The following is a 19,361-nucleotide window of genomic DNA, read 5'->3' as shown; positions in this document are numbered from 1 at the left end:
CTATGGCTAAAAAGGAAATTCAGTAAGAAAATCCCCTGTTGAAAATCCACTATTCTACTTAGAACTCCCCCAATCTTATTGTAAGGTTGATCCCATCACAGAATTGTTGAAGAAACATATGTTCAATCAAGAGGCCAAGGACAGGGAGAATTCTGAAGCAGTGAGAAATCTATATGCTGTGGACAATGAACGTGGACACTTTCAAAAATTTCTAACACTACCAATTTTCTGAACATATTATTTTCTCAAGAGATTACATAAGCTATGATGCCATATTTAGCCATCAAGAAGACGTGGCTTTTTTTTCTAAAATATTTACCAGCGAATCAAGAAAACGTCATACATTTACTCAGTATAATAGAAGCTGTTGAAAAACGAATGGGTATTGGAATACATTAGAGTTTCATATAAGACCTTGATATCCTCTTAAGTTTTCTGTAAAGAGGAATATATTAGATTGAATATTATTGAGTCATAGCCATAACCTAAAATTCACTGAGCAACAGCATCTCTCATAATTTGTGTATTACAGTTTATAGAAAAATCTAAGAAGACACCAAATGAAATTCTGTAGATTTGAAATGGAAATGGCCAATCTACCTATTAATCTACCAGATTCTACAAATGGTGGAAGTTCTTGCTGTGCTTCCCTCTGAATTTCCAGTTCTACAGGACCTCCCATCTTTCCTCCAGCACATTCCAGGTTACATGGATGGCTATGCCTATTTTATCCTCACAAAAACTTGGTGAGATAATTTATGTTGTTAGGCATTAGCCCAAGCTGCTCAGTGATGTCAGGACCTGGAAAAACCTGGAACAAGAGGAAGTAAGATGGTCATTCTTTTTCAAAATGGCACCCTCCAAATGTGTTGAAATTGTAACTCCACAAATCCCCATCCTCCTAAATAGGCACCAGAATGGAGAATGGTGCCCACACCTAGCCCACTTAATTTTACCTCATAGTATTTTTTTGGTAATGTTGGCTTCCTAAATAAAGTGCATGCTCCTTGTTATTTGCCCAGAACTTTCCACAAATCCTGTAGCAGAAATGGTTGTTTTAGATCTGAGAGGAAAATCATGGAAGTTGCTCAGTCTTACTAGTTTGCATATGTTGCGTTAGCAAAACAACAACCACCCTGTCCCTTCAAAATATACAACTGGCAAGGAGTGATGCTGATTCATTCCTGACATGTCATACTTGAGTTTAATTATGTATTTCATTCTTCATTTTTTTTCCTGTCTTGAATGTGATGACATGCTTAGGATGGCTCAAAATTCATTGCAATCTTGTAGCATACAAGGAAAAAAAATACTGTTCAGACTTGCCAAGAAATTTAATGCAAGGGTAACCAAGTGAGTTTAAAAAAGGATATTTTGTACATTTAGGCACTGAAATATACATTTATTCATATTTTTCAACCAGAAATTGAGAATTTCTTTTTAAGAATCTGGGATTTGAGAAATGCTATAATTATACAATATGCTTTCTTTAAAGCTTGAGAGTTAGTATGTATCAGCATAAAAACTAGGTGTTTTTAAGAAGTACTTTATGTATATAGTCCTTGTCTTATGACCATTCGTTTAATAATAGTTCACAGTCACAATGGCACTGAAAAAAGTAATGTACAACCAATCCTCACACTTATGACCAATGCAGTGTCCCAGGGGGTCACATTATTGTGAGCCTCTCAGCCAGCTTCCAACAAGCAAAGTCAACAGGTGAAATTGATTTTGCTTAATGAAAGTAGGATTCACTGAACAACCATGATAATTCACTTAACTATCATGGCAAAACAGTTTGTGAAATCAGGCATGACTCAATTAACAACTGAATTGCTTGGCAATGGAAGTTCCATTTTAATCACATTTTAAATCACACATCAAAGTTACCAATTCCCGAATAATCAGCTACTGAGAAGTCAAATTATATATATATATATGCATATATATGTGTATATATATATGCATATATATATATATATATATATATATATATATATATATATATATATATGCATATATATGTGTGTATATATATATATATATATATATATATATATATATATATATATGCATATATATGTGTATATGTATACACACACACACACACACACACACACACACATATATATATATATATATATATATATATATATATATATATATATATATATATATATATATATATATATATATATATATATATATATATATATATATATATACACACACACACACACACACACACACCTAAAATGAACATCATTGGCCCCAAAATGTTAGTTTGGAACAAATTGATGGTCAATGTTTTGGGAACAAAACATCCTAAAATCTAATAATCTAACTTGGGCTTTTTATTTTTAGGTTGGGACACTTCTACATATTCCACATTTCATTAATAAGCTTCACCTATATTATGTACTTAAATTGCACAAATCTAAACATCCATGAATTGTTACCAATCACTGATCTAATTTTCCTTCAGCATTCAACAGAAATTAGTTTGGATTTGAATTTAGTCCTTTTAAAATATACGCTTTAAGTTATGAACATGTTACAATTTTCAAATATTTTATTTCTTCGTTTTTACAGAGGCATGAAACTGAAGTCTCCCACAGTACATATGATAGACTTCATAAAATAGTGAGGATGGCAAACTAAAATACTTTGCTTTCTTTATGTGAATAGAACTACCTTCTTCCTGAAAGTTTAATAACTTTATTAAAACTTTCAGCAAATTTATTCTCATATAAGGAATAGACATACTCTAATGCTTTATTTCAGTATGTCTATTTAAGTAATATTTGAGAAAAAAAATGAGTAGTGCTTGACTCATTTCTCAAAAATGAATTCTGCAAGTTCTTTGTTTACATATAATCTGTCTTTCTCAACCTGATTTGTACAGTACTTACCCTACAAAACATTAGTAATGGGTTTTACTTTCAGTCATGCAAATTAAAGCATAGTTAAGGAGATTCTATCACATCTAAGAATTATAGTTACATAGTGGTGTGTCTCTATGTTAATCATAAGAATTTAAGCAATTTGTTGAGATTTTATATTAAAGTCCATTTATTAGATTTTGCTAACCTCATATATTAATTAACCTCAATATATTAATATTCTCTTAAAGTATTAATTAATAATCTCATATATTAATTAACCTTAATATTAATAGTTTTAACTAATCAGTTAGCTTTTTTCTCTTAAATATGGAAGTAGGATTTTAATCTATACTGGTATTCCTGGAATTCCCTTGAATGGGAAAGCTTTCCCTCAAATAAGTCTCATTAAAATTACCACGTCAAAGAGAAGCCTCACTTGGTGTGAAATTATTCTACTCCAAAGAAATGTTTGTTGTATATCACTGATCGGAGAACAGCATGGGGATAGCCTGTTTAGCTTCAGAATATTGCAGGGTGCTAGGGACTAATGAAATTACATTGATTTGTCAGAAATGATACAAATAAGTTTTTGTAAAAAGCTCAGTCAAATGATAGCTAACATTTTTATCAAATGTAGGAGCAGGAGTGGAGAACTTAATGAATATATATTGTTCAGTGGTTAGAGAAACGAAGTTCAGTGCTTTCATTTGACTAACTGGAGACTTTAAAATGTTGCAATCAATAATGCCTGTAATAACCTCACCATTAGCCAACCCTACAAAAAAGCTAGTCTTGAGCCCCAGAACGGATATCAGTATTTCATAATGCTTTTTATTGCACACAATAAAAACATACTCATGCTAACTGACCTTATTTGTACCATCTTCCGAAGTTAATTCAGGTCCAGAGTCTCGTAAATAAGCTCTTAGCGTGACAGCTAATGAGAGAACCTTTCCCAGAAGCCCGTAATAAATAAAGCTCCTCTTTCTTTAAGATGAGCTCCTTTTGCTTCTCTAAAGATGTAAGGATACAACAATGTTGAGAGAAACCAGGTGAAAGCTTTTACCTCACTAATAAGCTGTTGCCTTAACTGTAAGCCTGATGATAGTACTAAAACAAAAACAAAAAACTGCAAATGTTCTTATTAAAAAAAGATAATTTTTTTCTACTACTAGCTCCTAGTATTGTGGCAAAAAACACTGTATGTGAATAATTTATATTGACAAATAATTCTGTCATTCCAAATATTGTTTTATACATGGTTAGCATTACCAGATAGCTGAACAGGAAAAGGAAGACACACTGGTTATCCTTCTTGGCATCCACAACAAAAATTACAATAAAAAACTGACAAAAAAGTTTAACAACCATTTCAAGTTATGATGGCACTAAAAAAACTACTTATGACCAGTCCTTACACTTACAACCGTCACAGAATCTCCATGGCCATATGATCAAAACTTGGGCGCTTGACAGCTGGGTATGATGTATTCATGATGGTTGCAGCATCCCAAAGTCATGTGATCATCATTTACAATCTTCCCAGTGGGCTTCTGACAAGCAAAATCAATGGAGGAACCTAAATTCACTTAATAACTGTGTGATTCATTCAGCAATTGTGGCAAAAAGGACTAAAATTGGGCATGATTCACTTAACCATTACACTGCTTAGTGACAGAAATTTAAATCCCAGTTGTGGTTGTAAGTTGAAGACTACCTGTAACTGATTAAAGTCTTGTCAGTTTGAGGCAGTAGCATAGGTGTGTCAAACTGGCGGCCCATGGGCCGGATGCATCACGCACAGCCCACGCCCACCCCAGCTCTGCAAAGACAAAAAATGTGATATGTCACGATATGTCATGTGACAAATCGAGTTTGACACCCATGCAGTAGCATAAGCTGATTGGAAGGTATTAATTAAGGTCACAGAGCTGTCCTTGTTAATTTGCATTTAGCATTTATTAGGGAAATGTGCCATTGGAAAAAGCTGCTCAGGAAGAGACAGCTCGTTACATACAAAAACTGGACAATATTTGATTTTAAAGCTATGTCAGCCAGCCAGAGGACATAAGGACAAAAAGGATATGTTCTCTTTTTGCCTGACAGCTGGTAACCCTGGATACTGTTTTTCTTGAACGTCAGCAGGATTTGCTTCATCTAGGGCTAGGCCATTCCGTTGTTGCATTCTTTCATTTTTCAAAAATCTACTTTTGACAGAGTTCCCTGAACGCTTTTGGCAATTCCATTTCTGGATACTGTTTTACAAACTCTGTGATTGTGCTTCTTTAAACTGAAACAGTCTTATGAAATTATAGAGCATTCTTCATTTGAAAAGCCACTCCTTAAAAAAATACGAACAGTTATTTTGAAGAAGCACTGGTTATGACTTCTCTCTGTTTTTGATACTGTTTTATGATAACCCTAGCAATTATTCCATTTTAAAAGGAAGTCTGGCTTTTTCATAATGTACCCCATTGATTTCATAGTTTTTTCTGTGTAGTGTTCTTTAAGCAGGGCCATATTTTGGAGACCGTATTTTGATTCCAATAAACTGAAAATTATTTTCATCTTTTTCTTTCTTTCTACATATCCCATTTCCAGCTTCTTCACAACTTAAGTACTGTTCCTTGTAGTTTTAAGTAGTTCAATTTTAATTATGTATTTCTTAAACATTTCATTATTATTAAGAAACTCTGAACAATTTCATTTGCACTCTTCCTCAGCTGCTGCAACATAATGAGTAAAACTCAAGCATTCCCATGACAGGAAAAGTCACAGATGCAGCATATTCCCTTGATACTTGTACTTTAGCCTTTGAGCTCAAGATGCCTCACCCTGAAAAAAACAGATTTCTTAGAACAAGCAATATTAATTCAGTGCTCTGTTCCTTCCCCACGCCAAGCAAATACTGCCCACCTTGCTTCTCTGGTAACTTCTAGCTTTCAAATGCAACACTGCTTTTTCATTATTTACATTTAAGAAGAGGCACTATAAAAAAACCCAGAAAGTGCCACATACAGTAATTTTTAAGTACTGGCCATTGATCAAAACTAAATAACTATATACAACTCTGGACCAAGGATTTTCTGAAGCAGTCCTAAAAATTGTCCACTTCCACACCTCTATCAAGCAGGGCTAATTAGATCTGCTAGTTGCAGATCGATTGGAAATATACAATTATGATACATCAGACTACATAAAAATAATTCATATTGTGTTTTTGAGTGCTGTGCAAAAATATACATTTCTTGTTATTTAAAATACAGCAGTGGCAAATTATGCATCTATTTCATAGAGTGTCTAGGTATCTCCAAATTATTCTATATAAATATCTTCTTTGTAAACCAATATGTCCTAATAAATGTCTATTTCAGTTCCGTTTGGGCTGATTGCTTTCTCCAATGATCAAATTATTTTCCTGTTCTTCAGCTAAAGCCTGCCATTTCTGCCGGTTCTTCCTGCAGCCCTCAAGCAAAGGGTAACAGGCTTCCGATATGTAGGTTAATGCCTGCAAAAACAGAAACATGAATTAGATTAATGGAAAAAGAACCCGAGTCTTGGGAGAGCCTCTGTCTCTCAGTGCTTATAAGGAATAAATTAGGCCCTGAAACCAATATTGGCTGGCTCTACACTTTGAACTAAACTAAACTTCTTTGAAATATGCTTTCAAGGTTTTGAAGCCTTCATCTCAATGGGTAATTACTATCATCTGCTTTCACCTAAATTCCTTTGAACAGAAAATGCAGCTTTTAATTCAGTACTTGCATATAACCCTCATACAAATAATTATGCCCTTTGACAGTTTCATGCAGAATACCTCATAAAGCTGTAAGCAGATAGCATCAATGAATCCAACTTGCATGCTGGGAATTTTGTTTTTCTTTTCTCTGTTCATTAAATCCTGAAGAAAAAAAACAAAGATTGAAGCAAGATTAATTCTAGAGTATCCAAATATGACCATGTCCATTACCTTGTCCTTTTCAGTCAGGAGAGGTTGGTCTGCATTCAAATCCCATTTCAGTCTCATAACCTGCATGGTCATTGATAAGCCAGTTTTGTTGATCTCTAATTTCTTTAATTGAGAAGTAGGAATTTTATTGAGGAGGTGCAATCCATTAATGTTACCGTAATATTGTTAATGGAGACTCTAAATGAGCCAGGTCAAAATCCCATTAAAAAAATCAATGTAAATGGAAATATGCATTTAAATGTGACTTCATCATGCTTTTAGTCTCAACAGATCATTTTTCATATGGTAAAGTTAATGCTGACTGGTTTGTAATATAAAAACACACACATATGTATTTTCAAGTTGTGGGGCATATATACAGATCATCCAAATCCAAATCATCCTTTTATGTAAAATGCATTTTATATCAACATTTTGTCTCAGAGTATTCCCATTATAATAACTGAGTAATTCTGGTGACTTCCTTTAGTGTCATACAAAGTACACATAGAGCATATTCTTTGGAAAGCATAAATCATGGAAATAACTCTTATTTTCAGGTTCATTGTACATACATATTTTCCTAATTGTACAATTGCAGTATCAAATGGCTAGTTACATTCTGTAGAAAATAAAACATAAATTCAATATCACAGATTCAGGCTTTCTTTTCATTGCAAATTTTCAAGAGTGAAGGAACATACTGTATATTTCATTATGGGCTCTCAGTGCTAAATAATCAACCACCGAGAAATCAAATCCAGTTTATGTATATCTAAAATGAACATCACTGCTAGTTTGAAACATGCTGGTGATCACTGTTTGGAGGGCATTAACACATAAATACAAAAAGTTGAAAGCTTGAGCTTTTGTTGTTAAGGTTCGTTGGAAACTTTTGGACATTTCATATTTCTGTAATAAGCTGATTGGGTTGCAATAAAAGAAAAAGAGGAGTCCTCGATGCTCTCGGAGCTTGGCTGTTTTCTTGCAGATGTTTAATTATCCATTGATAACATCATCAGTGCTCTTTTCAGCCCCTCTTTTCAACCTCTCATTTTGACCCTGAGCTACACACCCTTTATTGGTATAGGATAAAGAATTCTAACTATGTTTGATAGAAATATTTGATTTTGCATGAAATAATAAAAATGCTATATAGAATAAATTTCTAAGACAAAACAGTCTTAAAATGTTGTGCTTCTACTTACTGTGGGTTCAATGTTAAGTTCTTTTCTTTCTTTATCTCCTTGATCAAAGAACTCTGCAGCTACAAGTTCAGCAATCTGCATAAAGGAAAATATATGTCTGCTATCTTTTTTTAGTAAATGTAATCAATAGATAATAATCTTTGTATCTAGTATAGCATAGTAGTTAAGATATTGGTATGAGAACTAGGTTCATGCCTCCATATGATTATGGAGCTTCCTGACTTTTACTAGCCACTTTCTCTGAAGTCCAATGACACACTAGGGTTTTCTGGTTTAAAATTAGGGGGCAAACCATACTAAATATGCTCTTTAAAAAGGCAGATTATAAATAAAAGGAGAAAGAGAGAGATTATGCACTATTTTTAATGCTGTCTTTCTAAGAAATTTTACCGATTTACTGACTTTAATGTGTCATGTTTCATTGCAAAATCGGTTTGTACAATAATCTGCTAGGAAGCAATTAATATCTGTGCCAATTGCAGAGTGGGTTCAGATGGGAGGAATAGCAGGAACAGTACATTCAGGGAAATAAGGAATCTGATCAGGCTTTTGGTAGATACCTACCCGCTGCTGAACTGGCCATGGTTTTGTTATTGCTGATAAGTCACATGCAGTCATCAGCATTGCCCTGTAAAAGCCACAAAGCCATACTTTTACAGTATATATTTTGAAAAGCATAACACTTCTATAGCAAAATAAGAATATTTGTGACATCCCAAATTTCATTTAAAAAAACAAAACAAAACTCTGGAAACATACAAATTTGTAATGACTTGAATAGCTGCAAATGATAATATTCGTTACTGTGTGACTTAAAATATTGCAGTAAGGAAGGCATAGCTCCTTTTCAAACTGATATTCCATTTTTCCCACCATTCAATTTCTTTCTCTTTCTATTAATCAGTCATAGATTTCTGTGTTTAGTTACTATTCCTGATCCTTAGAGTATAGTTCAGTGTTTCTCAACCTTAGACTTTAACTCCCAGAATTCCCCAGCCAGCATGCAGCTAAAGATGATTAGATCCACGGAGGACATGTTCTTAGGAACATAGCTGGAAACACCTCCCTAACATGGTCCATGCTTAAAGCATTTATGAATGTCCTACAACTAGCCCAGACCATTACAGTCACTGGTTTACATAATTGTATGTCACTGTAGTTCACATCTGTTTTTGCTTGTGTCTCATATAATTTATGAAAGGCAAAATTCTTTCCTTTTTGATGAGTTATAAATTTGATAACAATAGCTGCTGCCAATGTTGGGCTGCTATAAAACTTTGTCCCACTAAAAAAAGAAAGACTTGAGAAACCGCTATGATTCAGTGTTCTGAAACCAGATCTATTCTATACAATGTACAGACTCAGCCTGTGGCCAGATCTTTATCTTCATTGGCTATTTGTGACAGCTCAGTCATTCATTATCATGGGCATTAATAAGCAAGATAATATGTTGCAAAAGCTCATGGTATGGTGACCGGTCAGTACTATCTGAAAAGGTCAAAGCTCCCATCCGGCCACATCCATAAGAGCATATAGAAACCACCCTCAGTTTTTACATACCAGGTGCTATAAAGCAAAAGTGTCCTATATCCATAATGAACCTGATTCTTGCTGAAGGACTAAATTCCTGTTGTAAAATGTAAACTAACTACTCTGATGCAAAGCAAAACAAATATATTCTCTGAAATCTAAGAACACTGATTTTAACAGCTCAGTGCTTTTAAACAATAGACTTTCATCCAAAGAACAATATGGTACTTTGTCAAGTCATGTTGGAAAATAATCTTGTTTGGGAAATAATACGAGACCTTACCAAATAATTAGAAGCAAGTAATTCATCCATATTCATGTAATTTTTGTTCTCTTACTGCCCAGCCCGATCACTCAATGAAAGCAACCCAATAATTGCTAACTCTAGGACAACCTTGGTTCTTTTATGATTCATGGACTTCAACTCCCAGAATTCCTGAGCCAGCCATGCTGAGGGGAAAGGGAGGTTTCCAAGCTGAGCCATGCTGCCTCAGGAATTCTGGGAGTTGAAGTCCATGAATTATAAAAGAGCCAAGGTTGCCTACCCCTGCACTAGGGAAAAAAACCAGACTACAATAATATCCTTAAAAAACTTACAAAAATAATTCCTTTTGATAAGGTTCTTGTAGGTTAAACTGATTATTCCTCAGAAGGTCAAAAAACTCTCCTCTTCTTCTGAAAAGCATACAAACATTTATTATTTATTAAATGCCTAAAAAGGAAAATTTGTACAATTTTACATTCTTAAAAACAAAGGGAAAAAAATCACATATCCAAGCCTAAAGTATAATTACCGCAACTTACTTTATGTATAGTGCTAAATCTGTGGCAAGAATAGCTTGCTTGATGATTTTCAATGTTGCCTTGTATTCTTCAACAGAAAGAGCACTGAGAATCTGATTGCCCTTTGTCCAAAAGAAAACAGTGGAATATTTATGACAAGAATGCATTGACTATAATGATACAGTAACTTTGACAGGCTCTTGTTAAATTCTACACACTACATTATTTTCTTATATGTTGAAAGCAAAAATATTGAATTTTTTAAAACCCAATTATTAAAACTGAGGAAAAACATAACTAGGTAAGAACCCTAAGAAAGTGTATTTTTTTAACTATTCTGTTGAGAAAATATAAGCAACTACTATTGAATTTTTTTCACCAAACCCTGGAAAAAAGCTACTTTGTGGATGCCATCTCTGATATCTCCCATGGTCTGTTTGTGTGTACACTGCTGACACACTGCCATATTCAGCATATACAGTAACACACCCAAACATAAATTGTTGAAAATTTTCTGAGAAAAAAATAGGAATACCCTAGCTACCATTTTCTTCTGCCAAAAATAGAAATGGAGAAGATGAAACAGACCTTTATGAACACCTACACCTGGTATAAAATATTCATATTTTATTGCCGTGCCTTATTCCTATACAGAAGTAAGCAGGAAAAATGCACAGTACAATTGCAAGGAATAGAATTTGCCTGACATTAATTCTCTCTTTGTGCTCTACAAAATCCTTATGCTGTTCTAAATTGATGCAGGACCTGGCACAGCTTCACCAACAAAGATGCATTATTTATATATGTTCTGCTGATATAATGTGTGTAACCTTGTAGTTTATGGCACAGTGTAAACATCTTGTTCTAGATATCTGTCTTTAAGCATGTAATGTAAGTGAAATTAAGAGAATTTCCAACTCACAAATACATGGAAACAAAAGTAACTGAAAGTGTAAGAGTTTCATTTTGAGCTGAAAATATTTTGTAACCTTTTGTTTGGTCATTATCAAAGTTCATAAAAAATGATGCACAGATCTTGTCTTTAGTTCACTGCTTCTACAAGGTTAGAAATCTTGCTAATACCAACAATTCTTAAGGTTCCTTAGAAAGATTAAACAGAATGTTTAAGCATATTTTTTTCTTTTTTCATTAGGGTCAAGTTAGTGTGTGTTTTCAAAATATTAACAAGGTCTCCCAAGCTTATCAGGCAGCATTGGAAAAGCTCAGTAGCACAGCTTAGAATAGGGTTGAAAGATACTACTAGAAATTGTTCAAAGACTAAACTAGATATGCTTTTCTTTTAAATACAACTATCGTTTACCGGTGTGTTTAGGATCATCAGGCACTGATCAAAATGATGATGTTCCATTATTGAGTGGCAATATAGCTGTGCAAGGGGGTGCTCACTTCTGAAAAAAAACAAAACAGGCCACATAGAATTATCAGAAGTAATTAACTACAGATGCAGGATAGCTTTACAAAGTTAAGAATATGGGAAATAACATTCCCACACTCCCATTCGTAACAATTGCAGAATATGGCTGAAAGAAAACAAAATCTTATTCATCCTGAGATACCAAGTAAAATGGCAGTTCTGCAACTAGACAGATGATTAGGAAAATGAAGTTTAAAATATAAATTTTAAAATACAGAATCCTTCAAAATTTGGTCTCCAATTAAATTTGAACATCACTCAGTGAGGGAAGGGAAGGGCGATTGTGTGCTGCATAAATGAGAAGTATCCAGGTATAAAAAGCTAGACAAGTGAGAAGATTACTTTTCTTCCATATGACCTGGCTGAGAAGAAAAAAATCATCCTGTATTCTAAATTGCCTAACATTTTTGCAGCATATTAATTCAATTTTTTAAAAATAAAATGCTATAAAAAGGTAACGTGTCTTGCATCTTCCTGACACTTGCCTAAATAGAAACCTTTCCTAACCTTAAAAGATACCATGAAAGACGAACAGAGACAGAGAAATAAGATAAATCTTTTCTCCTCATACTGCGACTGGTGTTCTTTCTACCATTATGCTTCATTTTTATAGACATTTCTAAAAAGCATATATTGTACTATTAATATTGGCCATTATGTATGTACTGTATGTGCGTAGAAGTGGGGGAGAGAACATATTTTTATAATAACCTATACAGCTATTAATATTTTGGAAGATATTATTTTTTGACCAAAACAATGGCAATTGTCACTGGACTTTACTAATGGTTATTTGTCCTGAGACCAATTGCCTGTGGAAAGGGATGGAGACTGGTTTCTCTCCTTTCTCTTGCCTCAGAATCAATATAACCCATTGGAAGAATTTCTGGAGGGAGGAAATGCACTGGAAATAACTGAGAAGTCTACCTAGTGTGATTCTTCTTTCCCTTTGTACCACCAAGGTATTGCTACCAAATGATTTGTGGAGAAAACTCCCAAGTTTGTTGTTCGATATTTTTTTTGTATTTTTATCTAATAAATATTTTTTATTTATTAATTAACTTATTATTTTAATTAAGTTTATAAATGCCTTGTTTTTAAAAAATAAAGAACAACCCACTCATCCAAAACATAAAACTTCCAAAAACTCCAGTTCCCCACATAGGAACCCTTACTACTTTACATGGTCTATCATCTCATCCACTTTGCATAACTGTTCTGCCATTTCAGTTCTCATAACCCAAAATAATTTAAATCTGACTCCAGGACACCAAAACATTTCTTGCTTTTGATTTAAAGCAATCTTGACAAATATATACTCAGAATCCCTGAAAACCCTGAGAGAAGATTCCACAATGTCTCTAGTTAAAAATTCTCTAAATATTATGGCTGAAATGTTAATTCAAAATGAAAAATAGAAACATTAAACTGAAACATGCTTTCCTTTTATACGCCACTCACTCACCTCTGTATGTAAGAATTATTCACCCCCCTGTGATCTAAATCATGGCTCAGAGCTGCAATCAGCAAAGAAAGTACCTCAACATCAGTAAGTTTGTTCTGTACAATATGAAGGAGAGATAATTACTATATTTGCAAAAATATTTGACATGGTGCCAATGATTTACATGTTATTTCTTTCTTTCTTTTTTTTTAAATTCCATTTATATCCCGCCCTTCTCCGAAGACTCAGGGCGGCTTACAAGCTTAGCAGTAGCCTTGATGTCGATACATTTTGACATCCACTCTTAAACTGAAAGTAAATAGATTTATAGATAGATAGATAGATAGATAGATAGATAGATAGATAGATAGATAGATAGATAGATATTTTGCTTGAGTAAAATTAATCTTAAATGTGTACAAATAACACAGAATTCTGAATAAATATATTATTTGGCCCCCAAATAATCATGCAATTTTGTATTGTATAAAATTTTATTTCAATATTTCATGGTTACAAATCCAACAAATATTTAGAAAATAAGCTATGCAAAGCAATAGTTTATCATGCCATGTTCATTTTCTACTCTTAATTATGAAAATCTACCTCACTTAGGCCCAGATTCAGTTGTATTTGCAATACACAATTAAATATATCCAAACAGCAAAGGTTCAAGAGTTTGACTAATAGAGAACTTTGATTTGCTTTTACTCTCTTGAGCTGTGCTTGTTCCACAGGTTTCTAATTCCATGTAGAGTTGAGCTGTATTCTCTGTTTGAGGATTTCTACTTGTTTGCTTAATCACAAACTGAACAGCATTCCACATGCAGTGTAAATATCTAATATTTTTTAGAATGGAGCAACAGACATCATAGTAGCCATCTGAAACCTAAAGGCTAATATACACAGACTTTAAACAGGCAATCTGAAGCCTCCGGTGTACATGAACTGACAGCCTGGAGTTTCATGGTAACTACTGAAAATCAGCAGCACAGCTACCTCCCATTTTGAGGCAATTTTTGTAAGTCCTAAGTATGTTTACACTATTTGAAAATAAATAAAGGAAACTAATTTCAACTCCACAAACCCTTTGAACTGTAGTGCTGGAGGAAATTATTGAGAGTTGCTTGGATAGCAAGAAGAACAAATCATCCAGTACTAGATACAGTAAAGCCAGGCTGCTTTTTGAAAGCACTGACAATCTAAACTATTTTGGAAAAATAATATAAAGGCAAGAGAAGGCCTCTATGCTTGCAAAAATCAAGGCCAACTGACAAAGAATTATAGAAGACATTGTGGCTACGTAATGTCACTGGTGTCTCAAGCATGCATAAGCATAAGAACCAGAGAAACCATAAAACTAAAGCAACTAAACAATAAATTTCTCATTCCTCAAAAAAAAACACCACAGGAAAAAAAGTCAAGCTTAGATTTGTGACACTAGACTAACCAACCACCTTAGCAGTTTTAGAACCTGATCACCAAAAAGTTGCCAACGTATCATCTAGAACAGGGGTGTCAAACTCGCAATGTCACGTGATGTGTTGCAATGTATTGCAACTTTTTTGCCACTGCCAACAAAGGGGTAGGTGCGGTTTCACTATGATGAATCTGGCCCATGGGCTGGCAGTTTGACACCCCTAATCTAGAGAGTGGTGCCTCCTAACAGGCAGATCAACAGCTTTGTACTGACATAACTGCAGTTAAAGTGGCAGGACTGCAAAGAACCACAGTCATATATATTACTGTCACTGCTTATAGCAATAGACTGATTGATTATATGACAACCAAATTAATGTTGCCCATACATGCAGATTTTCTCCAGAATGACAAGTTCCTAATTATGTTCTTCAGGCGTTCCAATGGTGCAGCCATCAGGAACATGTTTGAGTCAATTATCCCTGCTGCTGGTCATTCTCTTTGTTTCTTTCCTTCACCCATTCCCAGCATTCTCTTGAGAAGTCTATAATAGAGAACTATATCTTTGCATAATGTGTCCAGCATATATGATAATGTCTGTTGTGATTCAGGGTCAGCCTGTGGGTTTGGCAGTTGGGTCGGACGACTCAGAGGAGGAGGGGGGTGTTGAAGACCTTGCTGATGATAGCCCTCAGGCAGGCCCCTCCCACTTGGTCACCATGGAGACCCAGCTGTGTGAGCCTGACAGTGTGGATGAAGATGACCCACAGCTGGCCCTGTTCAAGGACGCCCGACGCAGGAGGCAGTCAAGTAGGAGTAAATAGAGGAAGGCAATGGGGCTTCTCGGAAGGAGGGAGAGAGAAGCCACGCCCTGAACTCTTTATAAAGGACTTGTGTGGGGAGGGCTGGTTTGCTGAAAGCAACCACTCAGATAGTGTTTCAAAGCTCCGGTATCTTGGTTCGTGTCTTGTTTGTTTTTGTAATAAATTTGGCAGACGTATTCCAGCCTCTTGCCGTCTGTAAAGGGGTTGCCTTTTCTGCAAGGCCGGTAGCAGGCTGGTACAGAACAATGTCTTTCATGTTAAGTTCAAATCAAGCTACTCTACGAAGTGCTATTCTGAGAAATATTTTTGACTTCTGATTCCTTTGCTGTTGATGATTGATCCTAAAAGGCAGAAGCTATCCACCACCTCCACATCTTCATTATAATTTCTAAGACTGGTTGCTATATCTGTTGTCAAAGGTTTGTTCTTAATTTTGGTCCCATTTTCTTCATTATGCTCCTTGGTTTTCATTACTAGAGCTTGCATATCATTTGCATTTTTAGCTATCAGAGTTTACTCTTAATTTACTCTTACTTAGTTTACTCTTATAAAATATTTTCTTCTTTTAGTGATGTAGCTCGGGAATACATTACATGAAGATGTTTACAGTCTATGAACTAACTCTTAGTAAAAATTTCAACATAATATGTTGCAATGTAGCTAAAAACAGCCTAATATAAATAAGGTTATCCAAACATACCTGAATTTTTCCTGTCTTTAAAGCAGCAAACATGCATTGGGCTGTATTAAAAGCATGTCTCCAGTTGTGATAAGTAACATTTTTTCGATAATTTTTCCTCACACTTAAAATCCATCTGCAAAGGACCTTTCAAAAATATTATTGTTGAGTTAGAAGTATGATATAAACACCATCATTGTTAGATAAAACCCCAAAGCTAAAATATTAAAACTTCAAGAAATTTCACATCTGGCTTTTATACATGCTTTGTGGAATTGAGTTATAAAAGTATATTTTAACTTAGAAAGATGAAATTAAGAAAATAAAATGAAAGCAAGCTTGTTATTTCTCAGGTTTATATGGGACCTGCGTAATATCAAGAACAGACTAATATAAGGAGTTGTGAGTAGGAGGTATGTTTGCATCCCCAATAAGCTGAAGTATCTTGTTACCTTTAAATTTAAAGTGATGAACAAACTTATTGATCAAGTTTGCTGATTCTACAGGTTCTTAGTTTATTTGAAGGAATCTCTAATGCACTGTTTGAAAGCGATAAGAAATTGCTCCTTTATGTACATATTTATCCAAAGATTGAAAAAAGTGAATGTCTAGGAAGCTGTAGGCTGATTAAAGCTTGTATTTCCTTTAAAAGGGCCTAATTGCAGGGAGGCCCAATTTGAAAAAGTGCTTAGGTATCAATTGCTAATTTGTTTCTCCACCATATGTTAAAGACTTAACAATGTTTAAAATAGAAAAATGGAAATCCCTCACTGCAATCTGTTCATTAGGCATTTAGAGACATACAATCTATTTTGACTTAACTCTATATTGAGATACTCATTTAAAGCAGGAATTCCTTATCAGGACACAGCTAAACAAGCTGCGCAGAAAATTTGCCTGCAGGAAAATATCTCTCCTTATATGTAAGGTGTACAAAGTTGTTCTGGGCAACTGTCAGTAGAAGACAATACAGATTTCCCCAGATTACAGAATTCTGGAGAATCAAAATTAAAAAAAAATCTTAGGGAGAATTTTTAGATAGAGAAAATTCTCCTTTGTAGATGGTGACAAGGATGTGGCAAATATGGTAAGAATGGTGAGCAAGCACACAGCAAACTCCACTTCTTCTGGAGCTTACTGTATATGCACGGAAAATGACAGAAAATGTTTTTCACAGATAATGCATTTTTTCCCATGGGTTTATAGATGATTTAAAAAGTACTTTATATCCAGTCATATACATATAACACATACATACATACATATATACAAACACGTACACACTAAAGAACATTGTATTGGGGAATAATTGGCTGCATATATGGTCATGCTTGTGGCCTTACCTCATGCTTTATTTGGAAATTTTGTACAAGGTTAAGGTCAATAAACATCCGGATTGTGCACAGAGAAGTCTCCATATCTGAAAGCTCAAAGTCACTGAAGTAAAAGTCAGTGAGCCTGAGAGATTGTGCAGATGGTACAACAGCAGCCTTGAAAGAAACAAGAGCAGTAGTGAAAAATGTTGTCTTTCAAGATACTAAATAAATAAACCAAAACACCATGTGACCCAGATGTAATCTACCAAATGCAATTCATCTAGATTTATTGAAAATATTACTGTATAGGAATCAAATCTATTTTTTTTAACCATTATTCAGTTATTTAGCACAGAAGCCCATTTTGGCTCTAGTACAATTTTAGCAGAAGACAAAATGTGATCTCCAAACCAGAGAGTAAAGTATGTGTTGAAAAAAGGGAGATCAACTTAGCTTCACTACTTATAAATTAGGAATTACTTCTGAACAATCATGGGAGACAGCTGTTCCTCCCATAACAACTAATACTGGAATAAATGTCTATGGAGATTCCCAGTCATCCAAATCATGGTTGTCCCAAGTAAATTTTCAAGTCCAGTTGCCTTTTGAAAAAGGACTTTTGGGTCAATACCGGAATACTATAATCTGACTTTATGAAAGACTTTTATTCCATATGCATTAACTATGTGATTTATACATATATAAAGAGGCTGGATGGGCCTCTTTAGAATATTGCAGAAATGTTAAAATAAACTAAATAAATAACAGGTACACCATATTTCACATAAGAAATATACTCAAAATGCTGTTTTAATGATTTTACCTAATTGAAGATATATTGTATGTTACTATATTTTAAAATATAGCCCTGACTCCTACATATCTTTGTTATCCAGTGAAAATGGGAAATTTTGAATCCAATTTAATATCAAATGCATTTTAATAGAAATTTGAGGTAGACTCTTCTCTTGCAATGATTTCCTAGTGAACAAAGCTACATCTGCATTTGCCCTGTGGTTATTAGTTTAGAATGTCTTTCTGGAAATATGTTTCTGCTAGAAAATGTTTATTTTCCAACCCTCACAGTATGTTCCTAGATCAAGAAATCTGAGAAGGAGGGAGGGAAGGAGGGAAGGAAAGAAAGAAGATTTTCTGCCCTTCCCTACATCTATAGAAGACTACTAAATCATTTTAAAAAATCTGGTTTTTAATCTGTGAGCTGGAGTTAAGTGGAGGGAGACCTGGATCTGAGCACCAATCCTGATTCTTTTGAAAATTATCTGCTGTTACACTAGAAAAGGAGAAAGGGATAAATATTGTTTTACCTGGGGCTATTCAGATCTGGAGTGTGCTCCCAATTTCCCTCTATTTTCTTTTCAACATTGTAACATTGGGCAGGGATTTTCACATTAGAACAGATCTGAAGCAGTTTGTTGCAAGGAAAAAATGGTTTGGGATCATCTATTGAAGCCGAAACTTTTAAAAATATAGAAGCAATAAATGAACGTATTTCCTTCTGTGGTATAGTTTAACCTGGAAATTTATTGTCATGTAGTTTTAAAAGGTGATAGCTACATTCATAGAAAGGCAGACCAAATTGTCAGTGGGTTGATGACTGAATATAGAGCATGCACAAGGGCCAGTACTAGCTTGTCTTGAACCTTGAAACCTAGCTCAAATTAATTTTAACAAGGCCACTACTTTAGGATACTACTTAAGATTCATCCACTACTTAAGATTCATCTTGAATCTTCAAGCCAAAAGCAAGAATAACTTATAACAGTTGACTGAGTATATTGACATATGTTTTAAAAACATTGTGCCCTCCGCTCCACTGCATCTTCAGCTACTTGTGGACCCATGATTAGATATACTAGAGAAAAAAGAAA

General features: G+C 34.4%; 1 protein-coding gene across 3 annotated transcripts in view; it reads right to left on the bottom strand.

The window, feature by feature from the left end:
• Positions 1–2,251: 2,251 nt before the first annotated feature.
• Positions 2,252–19,361, bottom strand: part of PDE5A (phosphodiesterase 5A) — a 78,439-nt gene continuing 61,329 nt past the window's right edge. For all 3 annotated transcript variants that reach the window (XM_081333078.1, XM_081333080.1, XM_081333079.1), the window contains 10 exons: positions 17,500–17,646; positions 16,178–16,303; positions 13,256–13,350; positions 11,677–11,764; positions 10,377–10,477; positions 10,170–10,247; positions 8,607–8,670; positions 8,043–8,117; positions 6,703–6,786; positions 2,252–6,393 (listed from right to left, as the gene is read on the bottom strand). In XM_081333078.1, coding sequence (XP_081189204.1) covers positions 6,256–6,393; positions 6,703–6,786; positions 8,043–8,117; positions 8,607–8,670; positions 10,170–10,247; positions 10,377–10,477; positions 11,677–11,764; positions 13,256–13,350; positions 16,178–16,303; positions 17,500–17,646 — 996 coding nt within the window. In that variant the 3' untranslated portion in view covers positions 2,252–6,255. The remainder of the gene's footprint in view (positions 6,394–6,702; positions 6,787–8,042; positions 8,118–8,606; positions 8,671–10,169; positions 10,248–10,376; positions 10,478–11,676; positions 11,765–13,255; positions 13,351–16,177; positions 16,304–17,499; positions 17,647–19,361) is intronic.

This window comes from Vipera berus, assembly GCF_964194415.1.
Source record: "Vipera berus genome assembly, chromosome: 7".
NCBI lineage: Eukaryota > Metazoa > Chordata > Lepidosauria > Squamata > Viperidae > Vipera > Vipera berus.
This window is presented reverse-complemented; position numbering and strand designations above follow the sequence as displayed.